Here is a 23,127-nt window from a genome sequence, read left to right as displayed (position 1 = left end):
AACTCCATGTTTATTTAGTATGTTTCTCTGAGAACTAAAGGCTTTCACCTATTTTCTTTATTTCACCTATTTCTTTATTCTTTAATAAAAGAATTTCTTTATTCTTTAAATAAAGAATTCTTAATTTAAATAATTTATTCTTTAAAAAAAGAATTTCTTTATTCTTTAAATAATTTCTTTATTCTTTCTTCATTTCACCTTTATTTCTTTATTTCACCTATTTTCTTTATTCTATGTGTTTCCATAATCTTTGTGTTTGCATAATAAGGATATTGATACCAAAAAATTATGTGACTTGCTCAGGATTTCATTGAAAGGTAGCGAACAAGGTAGATGAGCTGGCTGTTGACTCCTGCAGTATAGTTTTTCACTATTATGCTTTGGGGTGAGGAGAAAATTCATACCTCCTTTTGGTATTACACTGGGAGCATTATTTAGAGCTGGCTGAGTATTATTCGGGGAACTATTTAACTGAGGCATATGGCAAATTCCTGAGATGCTAATATTATTAGATATGTGAATACTGAAGCTGAAAGACTGCTGGGTCAAATTTTATTCTTTTAAGGGATAAACTCAACTTTATGTTGTCTGGGATTTTCAGGCAAGGTCCATGTATTCAGCTTAAGATATGAAAGCCAAATAAATAATTTTTGAAAAAGAATTTTTAGGGCCACATTTATATATATCAAAATGGAGACCCTTGTTAGTTGTATGAACTTTTTAAAAATGAAGTGCTTTTTAAAAAAACAGATTATGAATTTTATTAATTCATTTATCTCAGATGAGGGATCAGCAAACATTCTCTGTGAAAGGCCAGAAAGTAAATATTTCAGGCTTTTTGGGCCGTACATTGTTGCAAGTATTTAACTCTGTGTGTTGAAGAATGAAAATAGCTATAGAAATATGTAAGCAATAAACAAAAAGTTATGGTTGTGTTCCAATAAAGCTTTATTTATGTATACTGAAATTTACATTTTATATAATTTTTCATGTCATAAAATATTATTCTTTTGATTTTTTCCCAACCTTTAAAAATATAAAAAACATTCATAGCTTGTAGGCTGCACATAAACAGGGCAGGCTGGATTTGGCTTGTTTCCATAGTTTGCCGACTCTGTCTGAAGTAAAGGAACTAAGAATACAAGGAATTTCAAAAATATTTGACCTCTTACTTGTTAAGAATCTCAAGTTTCTCAGACTGAATGTATCATTGGTGGGAAAAGTAAAAAGAAAGGACAATTAAAGCTACTGTTAATTTTTGTGCAAAAGACAACTAATATTTATAGCTCAGAGTTTGCTTTTAGCTACAAAATGAGCTCTATGGGGTCTCCAGGGATTTCCGAGAGAGATGCATTCTGCTCATGGTTTTGGGGCAGCATGGTGAACAAGATCGACACCCTCTACCCCCACCCTTTTAATGATCTTGATATTCCCCCCAAGGAGAGAAGTTAGCTGCAATGTATGTAAATGTTACTTTTCTACTGCTTCATTATAATAATTACTCACTAGTTTTTACAGTTATTAAAGTGACAGTTTCCAGTACATATACATACACATTGATTTTTTTTTGGTCCCCTCTGCAGGTATGGTTTTAGCCTTGTGTTTTTGACTACACAAGAAATGTGCCTATTTTTAAATAATAAAAAAAACTTATTCAAAGGTCCTTACTAAAACCTCTGTACATCTTTAATTATGCTTTAATAACTTAGATTATATTTATGATAGAATGTCATTTTTATGTGCTTATTGACCATTTGTATTTTTTCTTTGGAGAAATGTCTATTTAGACTCTTTGCCTATTTTAAAAACAGGATTGTCTTTTTATTATTAAGTAGTAAGTTTTTTTTAATAGATTCTGGATATAAGCCCCTTATTGGATATAGGGTTTACAAACATTTTCTTCCATTCTGTGTGTTGTCTTTTTACCTTCTTAATGATTTTTTTTTTTGGAGTCCAAAAGGTTTAAGTTTTGATTGTCCAATTCATCAATTTTTTTTATTGCTTGTACTTTTGGTGTTATATATAAGACATTTTTGCCTAACTCAAGATTATAAAGTTGTATTCCTGTTTTCTTTTTCTAAGGGTTTTATAGTTTTAGCTCTTGCAAGTAGGTCTATGATCTACCTTGAATTAACTTCTATGTGTGGTATGAGATAGAGGTCCATATTTAGTTTGTGTGTGTGTGTGTGTGTGTGTGTGTGTGTGTATCTAATTGTCCCAGCACCATTGCTGAAAAGACTATTACTTTCCCACTGAAGTTTCTTGGCCCCTTTGTTGAAAACCAACTCACCATAAACATAAAAGTTTATTTCTGAGATAGCAATTCTATTGGTTATTATAGCTTCCTAGTAAGTTTTGAAATTGGGAAGTGTGATTTCTATAACTTTGCCCCACTTTTTCAAGATTGTTTTGGCTATTCTGGGTCCCTTGCATTTCTGTATGAATTTTAGGATCAGCTGGTGAATTTCTTTGAAAGAGCCAGTAAGGATTTTGTTAAAAGTGTTAGTCCATTTTTGCATTGCTATAAAGGAACACCTGAGACTGGGTAATTTATAAAGAAAAGAGATTTAATTGGCTCATGGTTCTGCAGATTGTACATGGAGCATAGCACCAGCATCTGCTTCTGGTGAGGGCCTCAGGAAGCTTCCAATCATGGTGGAAGGCAAAGGGGGAGCTAGCATGTCACATGACGAGAGTGGGAGCAAGAGGAGTGCGAGGTCCCAGACTCTTTTAAACAACCAGATCTCATAGGAACTGAGCAAGAACTCACTTGTTATCATGAGGACAGCACCAAGACATTCATAAGGGATGCACCCTCATGACCCAAACACCTCCCACTGGGTCCCACCTCCAACACTGGGGATTACATTTCAACATGAGATTTGGCAGGGATAAACATCTAAGCGATATCAGTCAGGGATTATTGTGAATCTGTGGACCAATATGGGGAGTATTGCTATCTTAACAATATTAAGTCTTCTAATCCATGAGCATGAGATATGATCATTTATTTAGGTCTTCTTTAATTTGTCAGCAATGTTTTGCAGTTTTCAGTGTACAAGTCTTACACTTCTTTGTTAAATTTATTCCTAAATGTTTTATTTGTTGGATGCTCTTGTGAATGGAATGTATTTACTTTTGTAATGGTTCAGAATCCTGGATGTTTATCTTCACTAAATTTTTATGCTCCTTTGGGTTTCACTCTGTACTTTCAGTATGTACAGTTGGCCACATTGACTTCCTTGCAAGTTTTGTGTGAGCTTGTGAACTAAGACTTTATAATGGGGCCCTAAAATAACTTCTGTCATTTCTGCATAAGGAGCATATCAATAGGGCCAAATTTGACCTTATTGATTAACAGCTGTAGTACTCTGAATGGGGTGATATATGAAAGAATAAATTTGTTAAATATTTATTGCTCTGATCACAGCTGTGGGACTTGAATTTCTAGTAAGGTGAAGCCTGAATTCTAATTTATTACTTAACCTCTTGATGAATAGAACTTTGTTGAGGCTGATTATAAGTGATAATTGATAATTGGTAATTTTATTTTAAAATGATTGAGTGATCCTTTGATGTAGTCACTCTCGTTTTTCATTTTTTCTCAGAGAACTTTTAAATCATACATAAAATATTGAAATCTAGGAATTGTGCATATGAAGAATTATTATACTTGTATTTTTTGGGGGGGAGGTGTTATGGAATTATGTCTTAATATACTTTAAGGTAGGTGTATCTGAAGATGCTGACATTTAAAACCAAACAGAAGAATCTTCTCATTGAAGTGGTTCATTTTCCTATTTGAGGGTACCTGGTGGAGACCATGTTATAATCGCTGTTGTATACCCCATAGTGCTTTGCATATTTTAGTGCTGAATAGTTGATATATGAATGAATGAACTGTTTGTAAGGGTTAGGTATCATTTATTAAAAATTAACTTTCAACTTCAAAGCACTAGAATGAGATTCTTTTAGCAGATGTCAAAAAAGCAAAGATATCAGTTTTTGCCAATTCATCATAGTATAATTTAAGTGTATTCATGGCTAAGCTTACTACATTTAGCCATAAAAGGAAATATTAGAAAAAATGATAAATTAACTTTAGTCAGAAATCTTAGTTATAAGGCTTATTTTTTCACCTCAAAAGAATTAAATTTACATCACAAATAATATAAAAGTGTTTATTGGTGGGTGGCATATCAGTCAATAGGTTGTTGGGAAAGAAATTCAATAGAGAATAATTATGGGCAGCTATTTCAGCTCAAAGTTTAAACATTTAATTAAGTTATAAATCCATACTATTTTCTTTTTATTGACTGGTTTACAATATGGATTGCTTTGTTCCTTTGTCAGTTTGTTTTACTGTAAACCACTTTAGGTATATGAAACTTCTAACACCAGGAGATGATAATAATGTTGCAGGAATATATTTTGTGTATTTTATTATCTTAAAACTATTGTCAAATTTAGCTCAGTGGGGTGGGTCATGGCTATAATCCCAGCATTTTGAGAGGCCGAAGAGGGAGGATCACTTGAGGCTAGGAGTTCTAGACCAGCTTGGGCAACAAAAAGAGACCCTATCTCTATAAGAGATACAAAAAATTAATTGGGTTTTGTGATGCATCCCTGTAGTCTCAGCTCCTTGGAAGGCTGAGGCAGGAGGATTGCTTGATCCCAGGAGTTTGAGACTGCAGTGAGCTAAGATTACCCCTGTACTCCAGCCTAGGTGACAAAGTGAGAGCCTGCATAGAAAAAAAAATTGTCAAATTTAAATATGACATGAAATTACTTGGTCAATTTTTTTGAAAATTAAAAAATTTCATTTTTCTTTGAAATTCTGAAGAGATGTTTAGCTCTATTTTAAAATCTTCCTTAATATTGAAATTTATTTAGGTGCATAGTTTATAGATACATTGTACAAAATATTTTGCTCATAAAAAGATATTAATAAAGTTTTAAGTTAGGAGTTGTGTACTTTTACATACAAGTACATAATTAAAGTTTGACTAAATGTGACTGAAAGTTATTTCCAGTGTTTTAAAATATAGCAGATAATTTTTGCTTCAAGATATATTTGTTCTCATTATTAGAAGTAAAAAGTTCATTAGTTCATTAGTTGTACACACACAAACGCATAACTTATATAGTCGTTTTGACCGAAACCACAACCAAACTATATTGACTAAAATTTCCAGTTTTGGTGTCTTCATGGAAGAAAACTTAATGACACTTGCGAAGCTACCTAACTGCAGAATCTTTCTTGATCTTTTATAATCCTTTTCCTTGCCTTGCCCTGCTCCAACTTTTACCATTTTTTCCTTCCATACCCAACTTAACAACTCATCTTTACTGAATGTCTCTAAAGCATTAAAAATTAGTTTTTAAAGAATTATTAGATATTTTACACTTATATTTGATAGGTTTATATAGTTAATAAAACTATATAATTATAATTACAACTCACATGAAAAGATTGGGCAGCAAGCCTTTTCAACTTCTTGATTAACTTCAATTATTGGAAGCAGAAGGTCTTCAGTATATTTTACATACCAGAAAGGAGATACCATTAATATGTTGCTGAGAGGAATAAAAAGTTTATTAATCTAGAGAGGTGGTTAAGAGGAGGTCTTTTAAGACAGCTTCTACTATATCCTATCTATGATGTTGGGAGATGTTTCTATTACTTTTATAGAAACTAGCCCCATCAAATTTTATGTTTTATAAAACATTTTATATAATTTTACCAACATGGCACATATATACATATGTAACAAACCTGCACGTTGTGCACGTGTACCCTAGAACTTAAAGTATAATAATAAAAAAAACACAGATTAGTTATGAAAAAAATTTTTTTAATAGAATCAGCCCAATCAAGGTATTTCCCAGCTTATTTTGAGAGTTCCCAATGGTGCAGGGCTCAGTGACTGGCTGCTCATGTCCTTCCATTTTCATTAAATCATTATGCTGGTCTGCTGTTGCCTTTACCTGGCTATCTCTCTTCTCTGATGCATGAATGCTGCTGGTCTTGAAATTGGGAATTCTGTTTTCTCTGAAATGCTTTGTTAGAAGGCACTATGGCAATGTTCAGTCTAAGGCTAATTCTTCCCCACTATTGAGGCAAGACTCTTCTTTGTATTCTATCCAATGTCCCATGAGTTATGAAGTTTTCCAGTCTGGTGGTTGGACAAGCATTATTCCCAGTACTGTGTGAGTGGCAAGTACAGTTACCTCAAATCCTTTTGGGTGGTTCTTTCCCTAGCCTTGGGTGGTTTCCTCCAGTATATGGGTTGATCAGTATTCAGCTGAATACTCAAGAGGGAGCGTGTGCAGATTATCAGTGTTCTTTCTCTGTGTATCTCTTCCCTTTATCATTCTCTATTCTGTTTTATACATTTACTGCCTTGATCTCCCAGGACTCTCAGCTTTGTCTCCCCAGCTCAGAGAGTTTGCCAGGCTCTGCCTTGGTTTCCCCTTCCTGTATCATGGCCTGGAAAGTCTCTCATGGTGGTAAGCTGGGGCTATCAAAGGGCTCATCCTGTTTTTTTTGGTCCATTTCTCAGGGATTACTGTCCTTCACTGCCTAACATCCAGTGCCTTATAACCATTTTTGCATTTATTTGGTCTATTTTTTTGTTTCAGGTAGGAAAGGAATCTGGTCTCTGTTATTCTGCCTTGACTGGAAGCAAATTATAACTTTTAATAAGACTTTACTGAGTTCGAAGATAATAAAATGGAAATAAGACATAGCCAATAGTTTACAATAGCAACCATATGCAGCCACATTCCTAGTCTATAACCCTGCCGTAGCACCCAACCTTGGGTCCACACAGCAGTGGCTAGCTTTGCTGCCCTTCCACCTGCCATGATAAGGTTTTCTTTTATCATACAAAACATGTTTGCTCCTAGTAGTCAAACTGTCTTGAACATTTTAAAGGAGAGTCTTTACTATTTTTTTTTAACATCTGTGTAAGTTTAGGATCGAATTGAGGTCATCCTCCTCTCTTCCCTGCCAAATAAAATAATTGTCTGCTAAAAAGTTAAATTCAAGCTTCTACCTCTTCAGAGTTTTCAAATTCAAAATGGCAGTTTCCCAACCAAAAGCAAATAAAACCAAACCCTGAATGTTGAGTCTCAGTCTGTGAACCCTATTATATATTGAATCAATGAATATGTACTAATGCATGCTATATGTGTATGATATAAACCTTTTACCATGATGTATTTGTATCACTTGGCCAGATGCATATATTAGAAATCTTAATTGAATAATAAACATAATGTCAAGTAAAAGTTTGGGAAGTTTTTTATCTTTAGTACCTGCCCCTTTTCATTTTGGTTATTCTCTTTTTCCTCTGGATATTTTTCTTATACTATGTTTTCCTTGACTTTTAAGTTTATAATCAATATAAGCACTTTTAGAAAGTAGAATTATACTTTTAAATGAAGCAAAGGAACTTGTAAAATAACCATATAGGAAGCTTTATAAAATAAAGAATATTTGGTAATATGTGTATTTGGCCAACAATTTTTTTGTACTTCTGGAGTTTATTTGATCATATAAAAAGTTTATCAGCCAGATTTTTGTATATTCAGAAATTGTCATCTCTTACACTTATATAGGTGTGTAAAAGTTATCTCTATAGGTATTTGTAGACTATATACTCTAGTACCTAGGCATTTCATAACTGATTTTTTTTAACAATTAAAAAAAATCCCGTTTTTAGGAAAGGAACTAAATGGACTCAGTAGAAAGAAGTTTTCTAAACCTAGTTCTTCTGGCATTTTCAAGACCTTTAGTAAATTATTTTTATGTATAGAGTGGGATTTCTTGAAGAAAAAATGTACTTATTTTTATTTGTATGTATTTTAAAAGTGAAATTTCCTATTCAGCAAACTTCAAAGTAAAAGCATTATAAGCAAGATTGGGAATGATATTTCAAAAGAGTAGACTCTCCACATGTAGACTTTATAAAACATAGATGCTAATATTCTAGATGGAAAGGAAACCTGTACCTTTTTTTCTATTTAATTAGGAAAATAACCATTTTCTCCTGTCAGAAACCAATATGACAGTGAACTGGCTAAATTCTATAAACCAGCTGTCGTTGTCAATACCTTATCAATAGTTGGAACATGTTTCTTTTACCTAGAACATTCCTTTGTATATCTTCTGACACCTCAGGCAGAGGTAGATCCTCCTCTGTGTCTCTTAGTACTTTGTACAGGCCTGTACCAGAAACCTGTATCAGTGTTTGTTGACTTTCACTTGATCTGAACTTCTTGGGCTGCAAAAATACTGTTTCATACTGATATCTATATCCTGGATACCTAGGATACAGCTGTTTTATAGAGGGAACAACAAATGTTTATCAAAGAAAAGTTGAATAATGTTCATTCACATATTCATTTGGCAGTAGATAGTCAATGTATTGAATATCTGCAACAGAGTAGGCACTCTTCTAGATCCTGGAAATGCTGTGGTGACCAGGGCCAATGCAGCTCTTGCACTTACTAGTTTTATGATCCAGAAGAAAAGACAGGTTTTGATACAATTTGTTATAATAAATTATGGTGAAGGTTATGCTAGAAAACATAGAATCTTATTGTAAGACCTATCTTGGTAATGGGGGGTCCAAGCTTCCCATAGGAAGTGATGTTTAACTTAGGACCAGAGTGTGGGCTGAAACCAGCTGAAAAGGGTTAGGAATATTGGGGAAATTAGGGATAAGTCCAGCAATAAGAATTTAAGTTGTAGCATCTTTATTAATGTATTTTGGGAGTGACTTTTCTCTTCCCAACAGAGCTACCTGACTGGCTGTTTATATTCCTTTAACAAAGACAAGAATATAATAATTGTTTAAATGATCTCTTTCTGAATATGGCTCTCCAGCCAGTTGTTCAACATTCCAACATTTTTAGAGTCAAAAATACATAATTTTTTGATATATATTTAGTTTTAGTATGTGAAGTCAAAGACAGTATTCTAAAAAGGCTATTATAACTTTCCAACTCAGAATCACAAAAAGAAAAAATTAATCTTTTTTGTGGGCATTCATCTGCTCTCTAAATTCTGGAGGTCAGTTTAACTTTTCACAGTCTCATAGCAGCAATTCTGACTTGCAGAGAAGCAGATGAAAATCACCCACTTATTGGCATTAAAAATTTACCATCTCTATTAGAAATTTCCTCCAAAATAACAGTTAATCTTTGTTGAGTGCTTTCCATGTTTAAATACTGTGCTAAATATATGAATGCTCTCATCTAAGCATCCAAGAAACACTGTGAGATAAGTCATATTTTTACCCCTTTCCTACAGATAAGGACATTGAAGGCATTTACTGTCCAAGTTCCCAGAACTAGAGGGGGAATATATGAATTTGATCTCAGAAGTGTCTAGAGTCCTAGTTCCTAACTTGGTATTGCTAAAGAGATCTAAATGAGACATACTAACATGTTGAGACAGTCTCAGACCCTCCTCACAAGTTTTGTCTATTATAAGAAACAGTATTCTTTATTTTATTTAATAACTGACTCAGTTTTCTTTATGTTAAGGTTCATGAGTCAATGAAACTAAAATATTTATGGATGTAATCCATAAATGGATAAGACAGACCCTTTTGTATATTTTTGATGGGATGACTGTATTTTGGAGAATTTTGGGGCAATATATAACAAAACTTAAAATTCATTTGCCCCTTGACTCAGGAATTCTACTTTTAGGAATTTATCCTAAAGCTAAACTTGTTCATGCATGTAAAGATATATGTCCTGGACGTTCTTTATAGTATTATATAAAATAGGAAAAAGTTGGAAATGACTTATGTGTTCAATAGGGGCCTGGTAAAATAAGTTACAGTGTATCAATGAAATATAACTTATGTACTCTTATTTAATACTCATAAAATAGTAGGTTTATTATTTTATATTATTAAAAAAAGAAGAAAACGAAGAGTAATGATGTTAAGTGACTTGATTAAGATACTAGGACAGAGACATTGAAGCAGTCTGGCTCCAGAGTACACACTGTTAATTACTGTGCTATATTGCCTCCTGGTCATCTGTTTCCCAGTATGAAAGGAAAATAAATTGAAAAGCAAAAAGAAGAAATTATAGAAAATCTCTCTAGTAGGATACTACTTGCTAAAGGCTCTATATTTTTATATTTTCTTCTTATAACATATAAAATATGTTTTCTTATATAATCTGTCTTTATAAAACATATTTGTATATATGAATGTATATGAATATATTCATAAAACATATACATGTATAAAACATACGTATACATTTATGTATATAAAACATATGTATCTATATATGCTTATACACATAAATCATACATTCATGGAAAAATTTCTGGACAGATATGCAAGAGCTGAATAGTTGGTGCTTTGGGGGATTAGTTTGGAGACTTTAAAAATTTTTACTTGATGTTCTTTAGTGTGGTAAATTATTTAAAAGTAATGGACACGTATTATAGTACTTTTATAATAAAAAGAAGTTTAGATTTAAAAACTTAAAAAATAGTGGATGTGGTAATTATCAATTATGTTGTTGGATGGGAGTAAAGAGAGTTTTTTATTAAATATTTTCATTTTATACCCTTTTGAACTGGGAACTTAAAACAATGAAAGAATACATATTTCTTTTATAATAAAATATATTTTAAATGAAAAGGCATTAAAAATAGTGGACACAATATTCTCTAACAATTATGTACTATGAAGTACTATTTCTGTGACTAAATTTAGGATATAGTTTATTCATTATATTGATAGTTTAGAATAAATTTGCCTATGTTAAACTTTTATCAGAGAGCTGCAGTCCTAACATCCATTGATTTGGAAAGTAACTCAATAAAGATTTACCTTGTTTTTATAAGCAGGATTGTTTATGATTGAAGCTTTAGTAATAAAACCTTTTACAAGAAACGAGATTCAGCAAATGCAGAAGTTAGCAGCAATTTTACTAGATGTTCCTAGTCAGTTGAGCACAACTTTCTTGCAGGAAAATGATATTATGCTTCTTAATTCCAAAATATTTGTGAAAAACAAATGTTAATTTGAAACTGCATTGTTTATTGAGAGAGAAAATTGTCAACTGACAATATTTTTATATTATGCTTAGTCTTGGAATTTACTTGGAATTAGGTTAGCTGATAAATCCTGAAATAGGCATAGTTGAAACTTAAAGTATAACTTATTTGGGGTTGTATTTTTCAGGTGAAGCTCTGAAAGTATCAGCTGAGAGATTTACAGATGACCCCTGTTTTCTCCCAAAAAGGGAGGCTGTGGTTCAAGCTGCCCGTGCCTTGCTGGCTGCGGTGACGAGACTCCTTATCCTTGCGGACATGATTGATGTCATGTGCCTCTTGCAACATGTGTCAGCTGTAAGTAAAAGATGGCTTCGTTTACCTTGGCATTGTCTTCACTTCTAATTTCATTCTCTGAACCTGGCGTCGATCCTAGTGCATCTTGGCTTCACTCTCGTTTCTTAACATCACCCCTTCAGAAGCAGACTAGACTGGGTTGTGAAGACTAATGTATACCTCAAAATAAGGAAGCCAGAGTAGTTCTAAAGCCAATGGGAAATTAAACAGGAGATGGCTTGCTTATAAGGAAATGGCTAGGAAAAGTTCTAGACTTTTGATCATTTAAATAACTATGCTCTCTATAAATAAATAAATAACATAATTATATAGATAATATATGATAAAGATATGAGTATAAATAACTTGAGAAATAGAAACCGTAAACTTTAAGACATTTGGAAATTTATCCTGGTTTGTAAATAAATTCTACTTTGCCATGTCCTCTTGATTCAGGATAAAGAGTGCACGTTTACAGGTAGTCTGTGATGTCTGTAGTAATCCATTAGGAAAATGTAGACATTTATTTAATATGAGTAAATAATGTATATTAGCTAGGAGGATATAAAGTTAGCAAGATATCCTGAATGCTTTATTTTGTCAGACAAACCCACTTAGCACATTTTTAGTAGAAAGAGAATTTTATTAAAGCCTGTTTTCAGAGTTTGACCAAATCATTAGTAGTGTTCAGATGAAAAGGTTGCAAAGAACTCTTTTTATATCTGTTGTATTTTCTGCTTGAAATAGGACCCTTATACTCTGTCTATAAATACATCTGCATTTTCATAAAGTGTCTGTGATTTTAATATAACTACTCTATTAAGTAAACAATGGTCTTATTTGATTAACCTTCTTGTCAAAATCATTTTCTCTAACTGCTAAGCTAAACCTTTCTTTGCATCTTTCTTTTCTTTCTTTCCTTTTTTCTTTTTTTTTTTTTGAGATGGAGTCTCGTACTGTCGCCTGGGTTGGAATGCAGTGGTGATCTCGGCTCACTGCAATCTCTGCCTTCTGGGTTCATGCAATTCTCTGGCCTTAGCCTCCCAAATAGCGGGATTACAGGCACACACCACCATGCCTGGCTAATTTTTTCTATTATTTATTTTTAGTAGAGACGGGGGTTTCACTATGTTGGCCAGGCTGGTCTTGAACTCCTGACCTCGTGATCCTCCCACCTTGGCCTCCCAAAGTGCTGGGATTACAGGTGTGAGCCAGTGCTCCCAGCCACATCTTTCTTGTATTCACTATTGCTTATTTTAACGCTAGAGTGACCCTCTCTGTGTACTTTCATTTTTTTTCTTTTGATAGTTTTATTACTGTAAAAACAGCAATTCAATACTTTTTTTTTTTTTTTTAGTTTAAGTAGCTTTTTAGGAAAGGGAATTGCTGTCATCACCAACAGCTGTTGACTAGAAGATTTGTAGGTGATATAATTGAGCAAAGGTTTCTGTTACTTGCTTCTTGGTTTGTTGAGTAACCATAGACAAATTACTGAACTGATAGTTTTATTACAGTAAAAAGAGCAATTCAATCTTTTTTTTTTAGTTTAAGTAGCTTTTTAGGAAAGGGAATTGTTCTCATCACCAGCAGCTGTTTACTAGTGGATTTGTAGGTGTCATAATTGAGCAAAGGTTTCTGTTACTTGCTTCTTGGTTTGTTTAATAACCACAGACAAATTACTGAACATTTCTGAGATTCATTTGTCTCATATTTGAATACAGACACTAACAAATGCTGTAAACAAGAAATGGGTACAAAAGATTAAGTGGCAGGTAATTCCTAGTTCCAATGACCCAATAATTCCTATTTTAGACTCTAAATTTGTTGAGATAGGGCAGAATGCAGGGCTTTTGTAAGGTGAAAATTGCCACCTTCATAACCAATTAGGAGGTAACTGTATATAAAGAATAAAACCACCTTCACTGCCATTTTAATTGAGTGTCCACTAGGAGTTAGGCACAGAGGTAGGTAATTCACATACATCATACCATGCAAATGAAGCAGGATGGCATTGTAGATCAAACAAAAGCAAAGTACCTCTTGCAGTAAAAATTATAGTTAATATTTTCTGGGTTTTTATAATGTGCCAAACACTGTGCTGGATTATTTCTTTTAATTCAATTCTTATAACAGCCCTATGATCATGATTTCTATTTAACAAATGAGAAAGCTGAGGCACATTGAATTTAAGTAACTTGCTCAAGGAAACAGGAAAGAATTAAAACTTTTGGAACTGAACTACTCTAATGGTTAGAACAGCTTTAACTACAAACAGCTTTTAAAAGTTTAGGCAAATTCATGGACCTACAACCAGTTATTAAAGTAAGTTAGATACACCAGAAGGTGTTTTAAATTCTAACCATCCTCTCTCACACTTGGTGCCTTGTTAGAGCCTGAATTTCAACTGGATTATATGTCACATATAAGTATGTGTAGTAAAACAATTATATGTTATGAAAAAGGAAGTGGCATCTTATCAAAGAGAAGGGAACATCTTTTGTGGTAAATCGTGATAGTTTTTCATGGTTTCATCCTCATGAAAAGTTTATATATGAATCATTGTCAACTCAATTATTTCAAGACTTCATGTAGAATGAAAATCACTAAATTGTTTCTGAGATCATCAGGATTAGAATTATTTAGCCCAACATTTCCCCAAAAGTATCCTGTAGAGTATGCTTTGAAAATATGGAAGAGGAAAAAAGTTGTTTCTTTTTGTAATGATCAATGCTGCACATAGAAATCCCCATGAATGTTTTGATGCACATTAGCGCGTTAAAATTGTTGAGAAATATTGCCACGAAGAAGCCTGTTTAACTCTGCTTAACTCAGAATTTCCCAAATGTTTTTGACCCCAGAACTCTTCCATAGTATATTAATCCTGGAAATTTCTGAAACCATACTTTGGGAAATATCAGTTTGGAATTTTTCTAATAATGTTTATGACAATATTAGCTTCTACTTGGAATCAAAAGAATCATAGTGGAGAAACTTCAGTGCCCTTACAGTTTAATATTTTACCTGACGTAGAAAGACTCTCTGATAATATGCAACATATGCAACTGCCTAACAATAGATGATCACTAACAATGATAACAATCTCAATTTTCTGAGACAGTGAAGCTGATTTTGGACACTTCTAATTGTTGGAGACAAATTTCTCAAACTGAGCTTAAAACTGCCTCCCTGCTATTTCAAACAGTGCGTCTAGTTTTGCTTTCTGGAGCAACACAGAATCAAGGCAATAGAAAAGGCTCTTTTCAAATAACTGATGATTACTCTTAGGACTTACCTATGTCTCCCCTTTTCTAGGCTGAAAATTTTTTGACTTTTGGATGTTCTTTATATGGTAAATACCATAGAATTTCTATATATTTTTCAAATTGGCTTACATTTCTTTGTATGACTTTTAGTTTCCTGCTGAAATTTTCAGTCTTTATTTTGATCTACTCGACATGGTGAGCAGAACTGTCTGATCCTCACGGTTTGAGAACTCCGGTGTTTGGACTCCTTGGGTGCCTGCTTCTGCTATCATTTTCCTTGCTTTTACTCATGGTGTCTTGTCTTATAATGTGAATGGCTATTTTTGATTGGATACTGAACATCACCTCTTCTGAAACCCATTTCAGGAAATTTCTCACTGCCTTATTAGCTCTTTGATGTTTTTAAGATGAATTATTTTATCATCAAACCTTCTTTGTTTCCTTCAGCAGAGGATCAGACTGAATTTCTAATTTGCTATTACAAGAAATAGAAGTCCCCCAAATCATCTCTGTAAATCCTTTTCTATGCATTCTAGATTGTAGGTAACTTCCATGAAATGTTGAAATCAGTGTCTTGAAATCAAAACAAACTCTCTGATGTGAACATTCCATGATATAAATGGACAATTACATCCCTGATTTAATGTCTAACATGATCTTACCTATCACAGTAGCCTTGTCATGTTGTTGGTTCATATTGATTTTGAAAGCAATTACAACCTCCAACTCTCTGAGCTCAAACTACTCCTAATCCAGGTCTTCCTCCTCTGATACTAGTCTTTTTTTTAATTATGTAAAGGTAGAAGTTACATTTATATTCATTGAACTTTATCTTATTAATTCCAGCTTTTTGTTACAGTCCATCATCCTTTGACTCTCGATTTTGTCTTCCTTTCCTAACCTGATATCATTTTCAAATTTATTCATGAAAAAATGTTTAATGACATGGAAAACAGTATTATATCTTTCTTTTAGATAATACCAATCAAATATGAACATCCTTTGAGTAAAGTTGTTGAAATGAGCTTCAAGCTTGCTTCACTGGGCTGCTGTATAAACCATGCTTCTTTATTTCATTTTCAAGCACTTCTTGAAAGACTTTCTTGAAATCAAGATATACTGTTTGTGGCATTGTGGATTTATCAGTCTAGTAATCCCAGTTATAAAGGAAATGAAGTTAGTTTGGCATGACTTACTTTTTAATGACCCAATAAGAGCTCTAAGTGACCATTGCTTGCCTGCTTTTATTTTCTTCTCTTTTGCTCTGACCTTCATTTTTTAAATTACTTATAATCCACTTAATTATGATGCAAAACCACTTGTTGCTGGGTTCTTCTTGCTCTTAAGATCTCAATATAATTAGTTTAAACCCTCATTCTGTGTCCTATCAAGTATAATGTTCTCCCCCAAATTTCTGCAAATTCCTTGGGAGCTCATATTTTCAGGGTCAACTCTGTCTCCAAGCTTTTGCTTCCACTGAATTATTTTCATTTATAGATTGTCTTTCTGTCTCTATTCTACATTATATTCACCCAGAATCTGGAGTTGGCCTTTTCCCCTTGCACGAATAGACACACAGATACACACATTCTCCAACCTACCAGAGCAGGCCAGAATACATGAATATAGTAAACCTTACAGAAACTTACAGGAAGATGGAAGGGAGGGATATCTATATTGCAACAATGTATTCTAAAGGGCTTCAATTTGTATGTTTGAAATCTTCAAAATCTCATTGATAGCAACTCCATCTCATTGCCCTTCCACATTTTTTCTCTAGCTACTTTCCTTCAAACTTCTAAATTATGTTCATTGGAATGCAGTAAAGAATAGTTATCTCTCTAGCACTCGACTTGGCCCCTGCTTATTTCTGTCCTTAGGATATCACTACCCACCTTAAATTACTCCTTAAGGTATTTTCTTCAGTATAGGTAGTGCCCTTTCTAAGAAGCATTCTGTAGTCAGCCATCACACTCCCCAATCCTACTATATAATAATCTATTATAGATTTTTGGTGGGAGGAGGGTATCCACTTTAAAGACATGAATTTCTCCTGGGAACACACTTTTTTCCCCCCAAAACAGAGGACTGCCTTTTTATTTCTTGCCCTTATTTTGCATGTAATGGGCCAAGGCCTGCCTTTCTTCTCCTTGTCTTTACTATTTCATTCAGGCTTCTGGACTTTTTTTTTCCCCTCCTGACACTTATACAAGTTCCTGCTACATTTTCTGTTTTTGTTCTTTATTTCATAGCATTAAAGAATTCCTCTGAGCTCACAATTTTTTTTAAGTGGCCTTACTCTTATTTTCCTTCTTATGACTTTTCTTACATAACAGATTTTTTTCAATCCCGTTGAAGTATATTTCCTTTTAGATGTCAGATAAATGAGATGTTACTCTCTTTTAATAGCATGTATCTATATATTTCCTGATTTTGTAAAGCTTTCTTATTTCTATTAAATTATACTCTTTCCACTGAGACTGCCCCAGGAGAAGCAACTACAATAGAACATTTACAAGGACATAGTCTGAGACCACCAACTAGTGTAAACATGGGTCACTGAGCAACCAAAAATGGACAAGTACTGCCAAATTAAATAATCAAGGATTCCTGACATGGCACTTTTAAATGTGTCTAGTTCCTTAAGGAAATGTGTGTGTTCTTTTGGGGAAAAACAGGTCCAAATGAAAGGTAATAGGGGACAGAGGAAAAAAGTGCTGATATTTCAATATTTCATCAATTGTAGAAACTTGGAAAGGTATTTTGGCTCTATTGTCATCATTGTTTATACATTTTTTATAGGAATTTAAGTTAAAATGTTTATCTCTATGATACTGTTCAAGTGTTTCAGACTTTTCTGTACTATTTGTTCTTAGGATTCCACATCTTGTTTTATTGGCATATGGATTTCTTTTTTTTTTTTTTTTTTTGAGACAGAGATTTGCTCTTTTTGCACACCTGGAGTGCAATGGCATGGTCTCGGCTCACTGCAACCTCCACCTCCCAGGTTCAAGTGATTCTCCTGCCTCAGCCTCCCGAGTAGCTGGGATTACAGGTGTGCACCACCATGCCAGGCTAATTTTTGTATTTTTAGTAAAGACAGTGTTTTGCCATGTTGGCTAGGCTGGTCTCAAACTCCTGACCTTGGGTGATCTGCCCACCTTGGCCTCCCAAAGTGCTGGGATTACAGGCGTCAGCCACCGTGCCCACCTTGGCATCTGGATTTCTAAGGGTCAATTTTATTTGGAAGAAAATAGGTTTGGATGGCTTCTGCTTACTGGGTCAGGACATTGTGGGAAGAAAACATGGGTTTTGGCAGCATGGAGACCTTGCTTGAATCCTGGCTGTGTTGTTGATTAGCTGGGTGATTTTGGGAAAGTTAAAAATCTGCGAGCTTTGGTTTCTTCTTCTGAGTTATGGGGAGAATAAAACTTATTCCGAATACCTTGAAAGGGTTTTGTGAAGACTGAATGATATATGACATAAATTACTTGGCAAGAACTGGTATAAGTTCTCTTTCACCTTCTTTCCCTGTCCCATCTTTCTTCTCCTTGGTATCTTGCTCCCACTTTTTGGCCCTTGGAGTGAAATGTTGTACTTATTCCTAAAGATGAAGGGAAATTTGACTATTGAGTTGAACTAACTTTTCTAACTTTTTCCATTTATCATACCATAGTCATGTTTTACTTGTTTTGGGAATGTTGATCCCTTTGGATTAGGTAATAGACCAGTGTCTTACAGGAAATGGGTCCAGAATTTAACAACTTTTGTCAAATGTATATTTAACATTTGCTACATAATTTTATAAAGCATTTGTGGACAAACAATAATTCTGACTATGACAAATATTTATATTGACAGAAAAATCACATTACCATGTTGGCAGCTGAGACTCTCCGAGGCCACCCTCTATTTAAAAGGCAGATGTGTACCAACAAAAAGATTTTCTAAAGCCTTTTATTATTGAAGATATCAGCAGCTGATAAAGGGAAAATTACTGTATAATTAAGAGCTGTTAGAAGCTATGTATATTTTGTGGAAGATCTTAGGCAAAATATGTAAAAGCATATTAAGATGTAAAGAAAAAGAGCAAGTCAAGACTGGTATTTAAGATGTGTATTCTGTTTTCACTCTGCTGATAAAGACATACTTGATACTGGGCAATTTACAAAAGAAAGAGGTTTAATGGACTTACAGTTCCACATGGATTCCATGTGGATTCCATGATTGTGAGGGGAGGCCTCACAATCATGGCAGAAGGCAAGGAGGAGCAAGTCACATCTTACATGGATGGCAGCAGGCAAAGAGAGAGCTTGTGGAGGGAAACTCCTGTTTTTAAAACCATCAGATCTCCTGAGACTCTTCCACTATCACGAGAACAGTGCAAGAAAGACCTGGCCCTGTAATTCAATCACCTCCCACTGGTTCCTCCCATGACATGTGGGAATTGTGAGAGTTACAATTCAAGATGAGATTTGGGTGGGGACACAGCCAAACTATATCATTCTGCCCCCGGCCCCTCCCAAATCTCATGTCCTCACATTTCAAAACTAATCATGCCTTCTCAACATTCCCCCAAAGTCTTAATTCATTTCAGCATTAACTCAAAAGTCCACAGTTCAACATCTCATCTAAGACAAGGCAAGTCTCTTCTGCCTATGAGCTTGTAAAATCAAAAGCAAGTTAGTTACTTCCTAGATACAATGAGGGTACAGGCATTGGGTAAATACAGCTGTTACAAATGGGACAAATTGGTCAAAACAAAGGGGCTACAGGCCCCATGCAAGTCCACAATCCATCAGGGCAGTCAAATCTTAAAGCTCCAAAATGATCTCCTTTGACTCCATGTCTCACATCCAGATCACGCTGATGCAAGAAGTGGGTTCCCATGGTCTTGGGCAGCTCTCCCCCTGTGGCTTTGTGGGATACAGCCTTCCTCCTGGCTGTGTTCATGGGTTGCCATTGAGTGTCTGCGGCTTTTCCAGGTGCACAGTGCAAGCTGTCAGTGGAGCTATCATTCTAGGGTGGTTCTGGAGGACAGTGGCCCTCTTCTCACAGCTCCACTAGGTGGTGCCCCAGTAGGTACTCTGTGTGAGGGCTCCAACACCACATTTCCCTTCCACACTTCCTAACAGAGGTTCTCCATGAGAGCCCTGCCCCTGCAGCAAACTTCTACCTGGACATACAAGCATTTCCATAAATTCTCTAAAATCTAGGCAGAGGTTCCCAAACCTCAATTTTTGACTTCCATGCACTTGCAGGCTCAATACCACATGGAAGGTGGCAAGGCTTCAGAAGCTGTGTTCTGAAGCCACAGCCCAAGCTCGACATTGGCCCCTTTCAGCCATGGCTGGAGCAGCTGGGACAAAGGGCTCCAAGTCCCTAGGCTGCACACAGCATGGGGACCTTGGGCTTGGCCCATGAAACTGCTTTTTCCTCTTAGGCTTCCTGGCCTGTGATGGGAGGGGCTGCTGTGAAGTCCTCTGACATGCCCTGGAGACATTTTCCCCATTGTCTTGGGGATTAATATTTGGCTCCTCATTACTTATGCAAATTTCTGCAGCTGGCTTGAATTTTTCCTCAGAAAATGTGATTTTCTTTTCTATCACATTTTCAGGTTGCAAATTTTCCAAACTTTATGCTCTGCTTCCCTTATAAAACTGAATGCCTTTAACAGTACCCAAGTCACCTCTTGAATGCTTTGCTGCTTAGAAGTTCCTTAAACCAGATACTCTAAATCATCTTTCTCAAGTTCAAAATTCCACAAATCTCTAGGGCAGGCCAAAATGCCACCAATCTCTTTGCTAAAACATAACAAGAGTCACTTTTGCTCCAGTTCCCAACAAGTTCCTCATTTCCAGCTGAGACCACCTCAGCCTGGGCTTTATTGCGCATATGCTTATCAGCATTTTGGGCAAAGCCATTCAACAAGTCTCTAGGAAGTTTCAGACCTTCCCACATTTTCATGTCTTCTTCTGAGCCCTCCAAACTGTTCCAACCGCTGCCTGTTACCCAGTTCCCAAATTGCTTCCACATTTTCAGGTATCTACAGCAGCACCCCACTCTACTGGTACCAATTTACTGTATTAGTCTGTTTTCATGCTGCTAATAAAGACATACCTGAGACTGGGCAATTTATAAAAGAAGGAGGTTTAATGGACTTACAGTTCCACCTTGCTGGGGAGGCTACACAATCATGGTGGAAGCAAGGAGGAGCAAGTCACATCTGATGTGGATGGCGGCAGGCAAAGAGAGAGCTTGTGTAGGGAAACTCCTATTTTTAAAACCATCAGATCTCGTGACACTCATTCACTATCACGAGAACAGTGCAGGAAAGACCTGCCCCCATAATTCAATCACCTCCCACCGGGTTCATCCCGTGACACTTGGGAATTGTGGGAGTTACAATTCAAGATGAGATTTGGGTGGGAACACAGCCAAACCACATCAAGATATAAGAGGAGAAATTAGAAATAGAGACAAATAGGGCATACTTGCTGGATTTGTCATGAATTTCCTATTGGAAATTTTAGGGAAGAAGAAATTTTTTTTTCAAACGTATATTTTTTAAATTTTATTTTATTTTTTTATTGTATTATTATACTTTAAGTTTTAGGGTACATGTGCACAATGTGCAGGTTAGTTACATATGTATACATGTGCCATGCTGGTGTGCTGCACCAATTAACTCATCATTTAGCATTAGGTATATCTCCTAAAGCTATCCTTCCCCCCTCCCCCGACCCCACAGCAGTCCCCAGAGTGTGATGTTCCCCTTCCTGTGTCCATGTGTTCTCATATAGATACATAATAGTTGTACTTATTTATGGGGTATATGTGATATTTTGATAAAAGCATATAATGTGTAATGATCAAATCAGGGTAATTGGAATATCCATCACCTCAAGCATTTATCATTTCTTTGTGTTAGGAACATTCTGATTCTACTCTTTTAGTTATTTTGAAATATGTGATAAGTTATTGTTAACTATGGTCTTTCTATTGTGTTACCAAACACCAGATTTTTTTCCATCTAACTTTATTTTTATATCCATTAACCATCCCTTCTATATCCCCCTATTTTGACAAGTAAAAATTATATATATTTATGGTATATAACATGATGTTTTAATACATGTATACATTCTGGAATCGCTAACTCAAGCTACTTAATATATATGCATTACCTTTTATACTTATCAATTTTTGGTAGTGAGAACACTTAAAATTTACTCTAGCAATTTTCATGTATATAATTTATTGGTATTAACTGTAGTCACCATGATGTACAATAGATCTCTTGAGATTATTCCTCCTGTTTAATTGAAATTTTATGACCTTTGACCATATAAATTTAAACCATGTAAAATTTTCATTTTTTAAGAAGGAATCAGCATCTTTCCAGTTATCTCTGATTTGATTAATTAATGGATTACCTCAGCAAATGGTTATTTCTGTGTGCTTACTTTGTGGCAGTCACCATCACTCTAGTATGTGCTAGGGATTAAAATTTCTAAAAATACCATCATGATCCTGCTCTCTTGGAATTTACAGACTAGATAAAAAGTAAATTAACAGTATGTTATTATGGTAGAGGTTGGTACAAAGTGTTATGGAGGTTGGAATTGTATTAAGAGAGGGTATGTTAAATGAATACTGTGTGGCTGAGTTTGGAGAGTTGACTAGAGAAAGAAGGTAGTGAGGCAGAGGGCATTTTACCTGCAGAAGAGGATGTATGCTGAAAGACTTGTAATAGTCCTGAATGGCTGAGATGAAGGGTGAACTGTGTGAGAGGAACAAGAGTTGAAGCTGGAGAGGTAGGCATAGACCTAATTTGAAAGGTCTATGTGCTAAGTTACAAAGTTTGAACTATAGTCTGAAAGCTAAGGGGAAACCATGAAAGAATTTTAAGCAGGGTAATGATGAGGGGACTTCACAAAGTTCATAGAAAAATGGAATTAAAAGAAAAAAATAAAAAATATAAACTTTGTTTCTCATCATAAACTCCATCAAGTTGAAGACACTTTTGTAAATAATGATACTAGCCATTTAGTTCATCCCTAAAGAACTGAATGTCCTGGAATTTAACCGTGCCAATGCAGTCTTTTTTACATTATCAATTGAAGAAAAATGAGTGCCCTTTAAATATTTTTTGAGATTTGGAAACAAAAAGAGTCAGAAGGAGCCAAACCAGGACTGTAAGGTGGATACCTAATGATTTTATATTGAAACTTGCAAAATTGGCTTTGTTTAATGAGCAGAATGAGCAGGAGCATTGTGGTGGAGAAGGACTCTGGTGAAGCTTTCCCAGTGTTTTTCTGCTAAAGCTTTGGCTAGCTTTCTCAAAAGACTCTCATAATAAACAGGTACTATCATTCCATGGCCTTCCAGAAAATCAACAAGCAAAATTCTTTGAGCATCTTAAAAAACTATTGCCATGATCTTTGCTCTTGACTAGCTTGCTTTTGCATTGACAGGACCACTTCCACCTCT

The 23,127-nt window shown here is 34.9% G+C and overlaps 1 protein-coding gene across 5 annotated transcripts in view; it reads left to right on the top strand.

The window, feature by feature from the left end:
• CTNNA3 (catenin alpha 3) overlaps window positions 1-23,127 on the top strand; it is a 1,760,513-nt gene that overhangs the window by 116,700 nt on the left and 1,620,686 nt on the right. For all 5 annotated transcript variants that reach the window (XM_034930662.2, XM_008955790.3, XM_034930660.3 and 2 more), the window contains one exon: window positions 11,226-11,392. In XM_034930662.2, the coding sequence (XP_034786553.1) occupies window positions 11,226-11,392 (167 nt within the window). The remainder of the gene's footprint in view (window positions 1-11,225; window positions 11,393-23,127) is intronic.

This window comes from Pan paniscus, chromosome 8 (genome assembly GCF_029289425.2).
Source record: "Pan paniscus chromosome 8, NHGRI_mPanPan1-v2.0_pri, whole genome shotgun sequence".
In the NCBI taxonomy this organism is placed as follows: Eukaryota; Metazoa; Chordata; class Mammalia; order Primates; family Hominidae; genus Pan; species Pan paniscus.
This window is presented reverse-complemented; position numbering and strand designations above follow the sequence as displayed.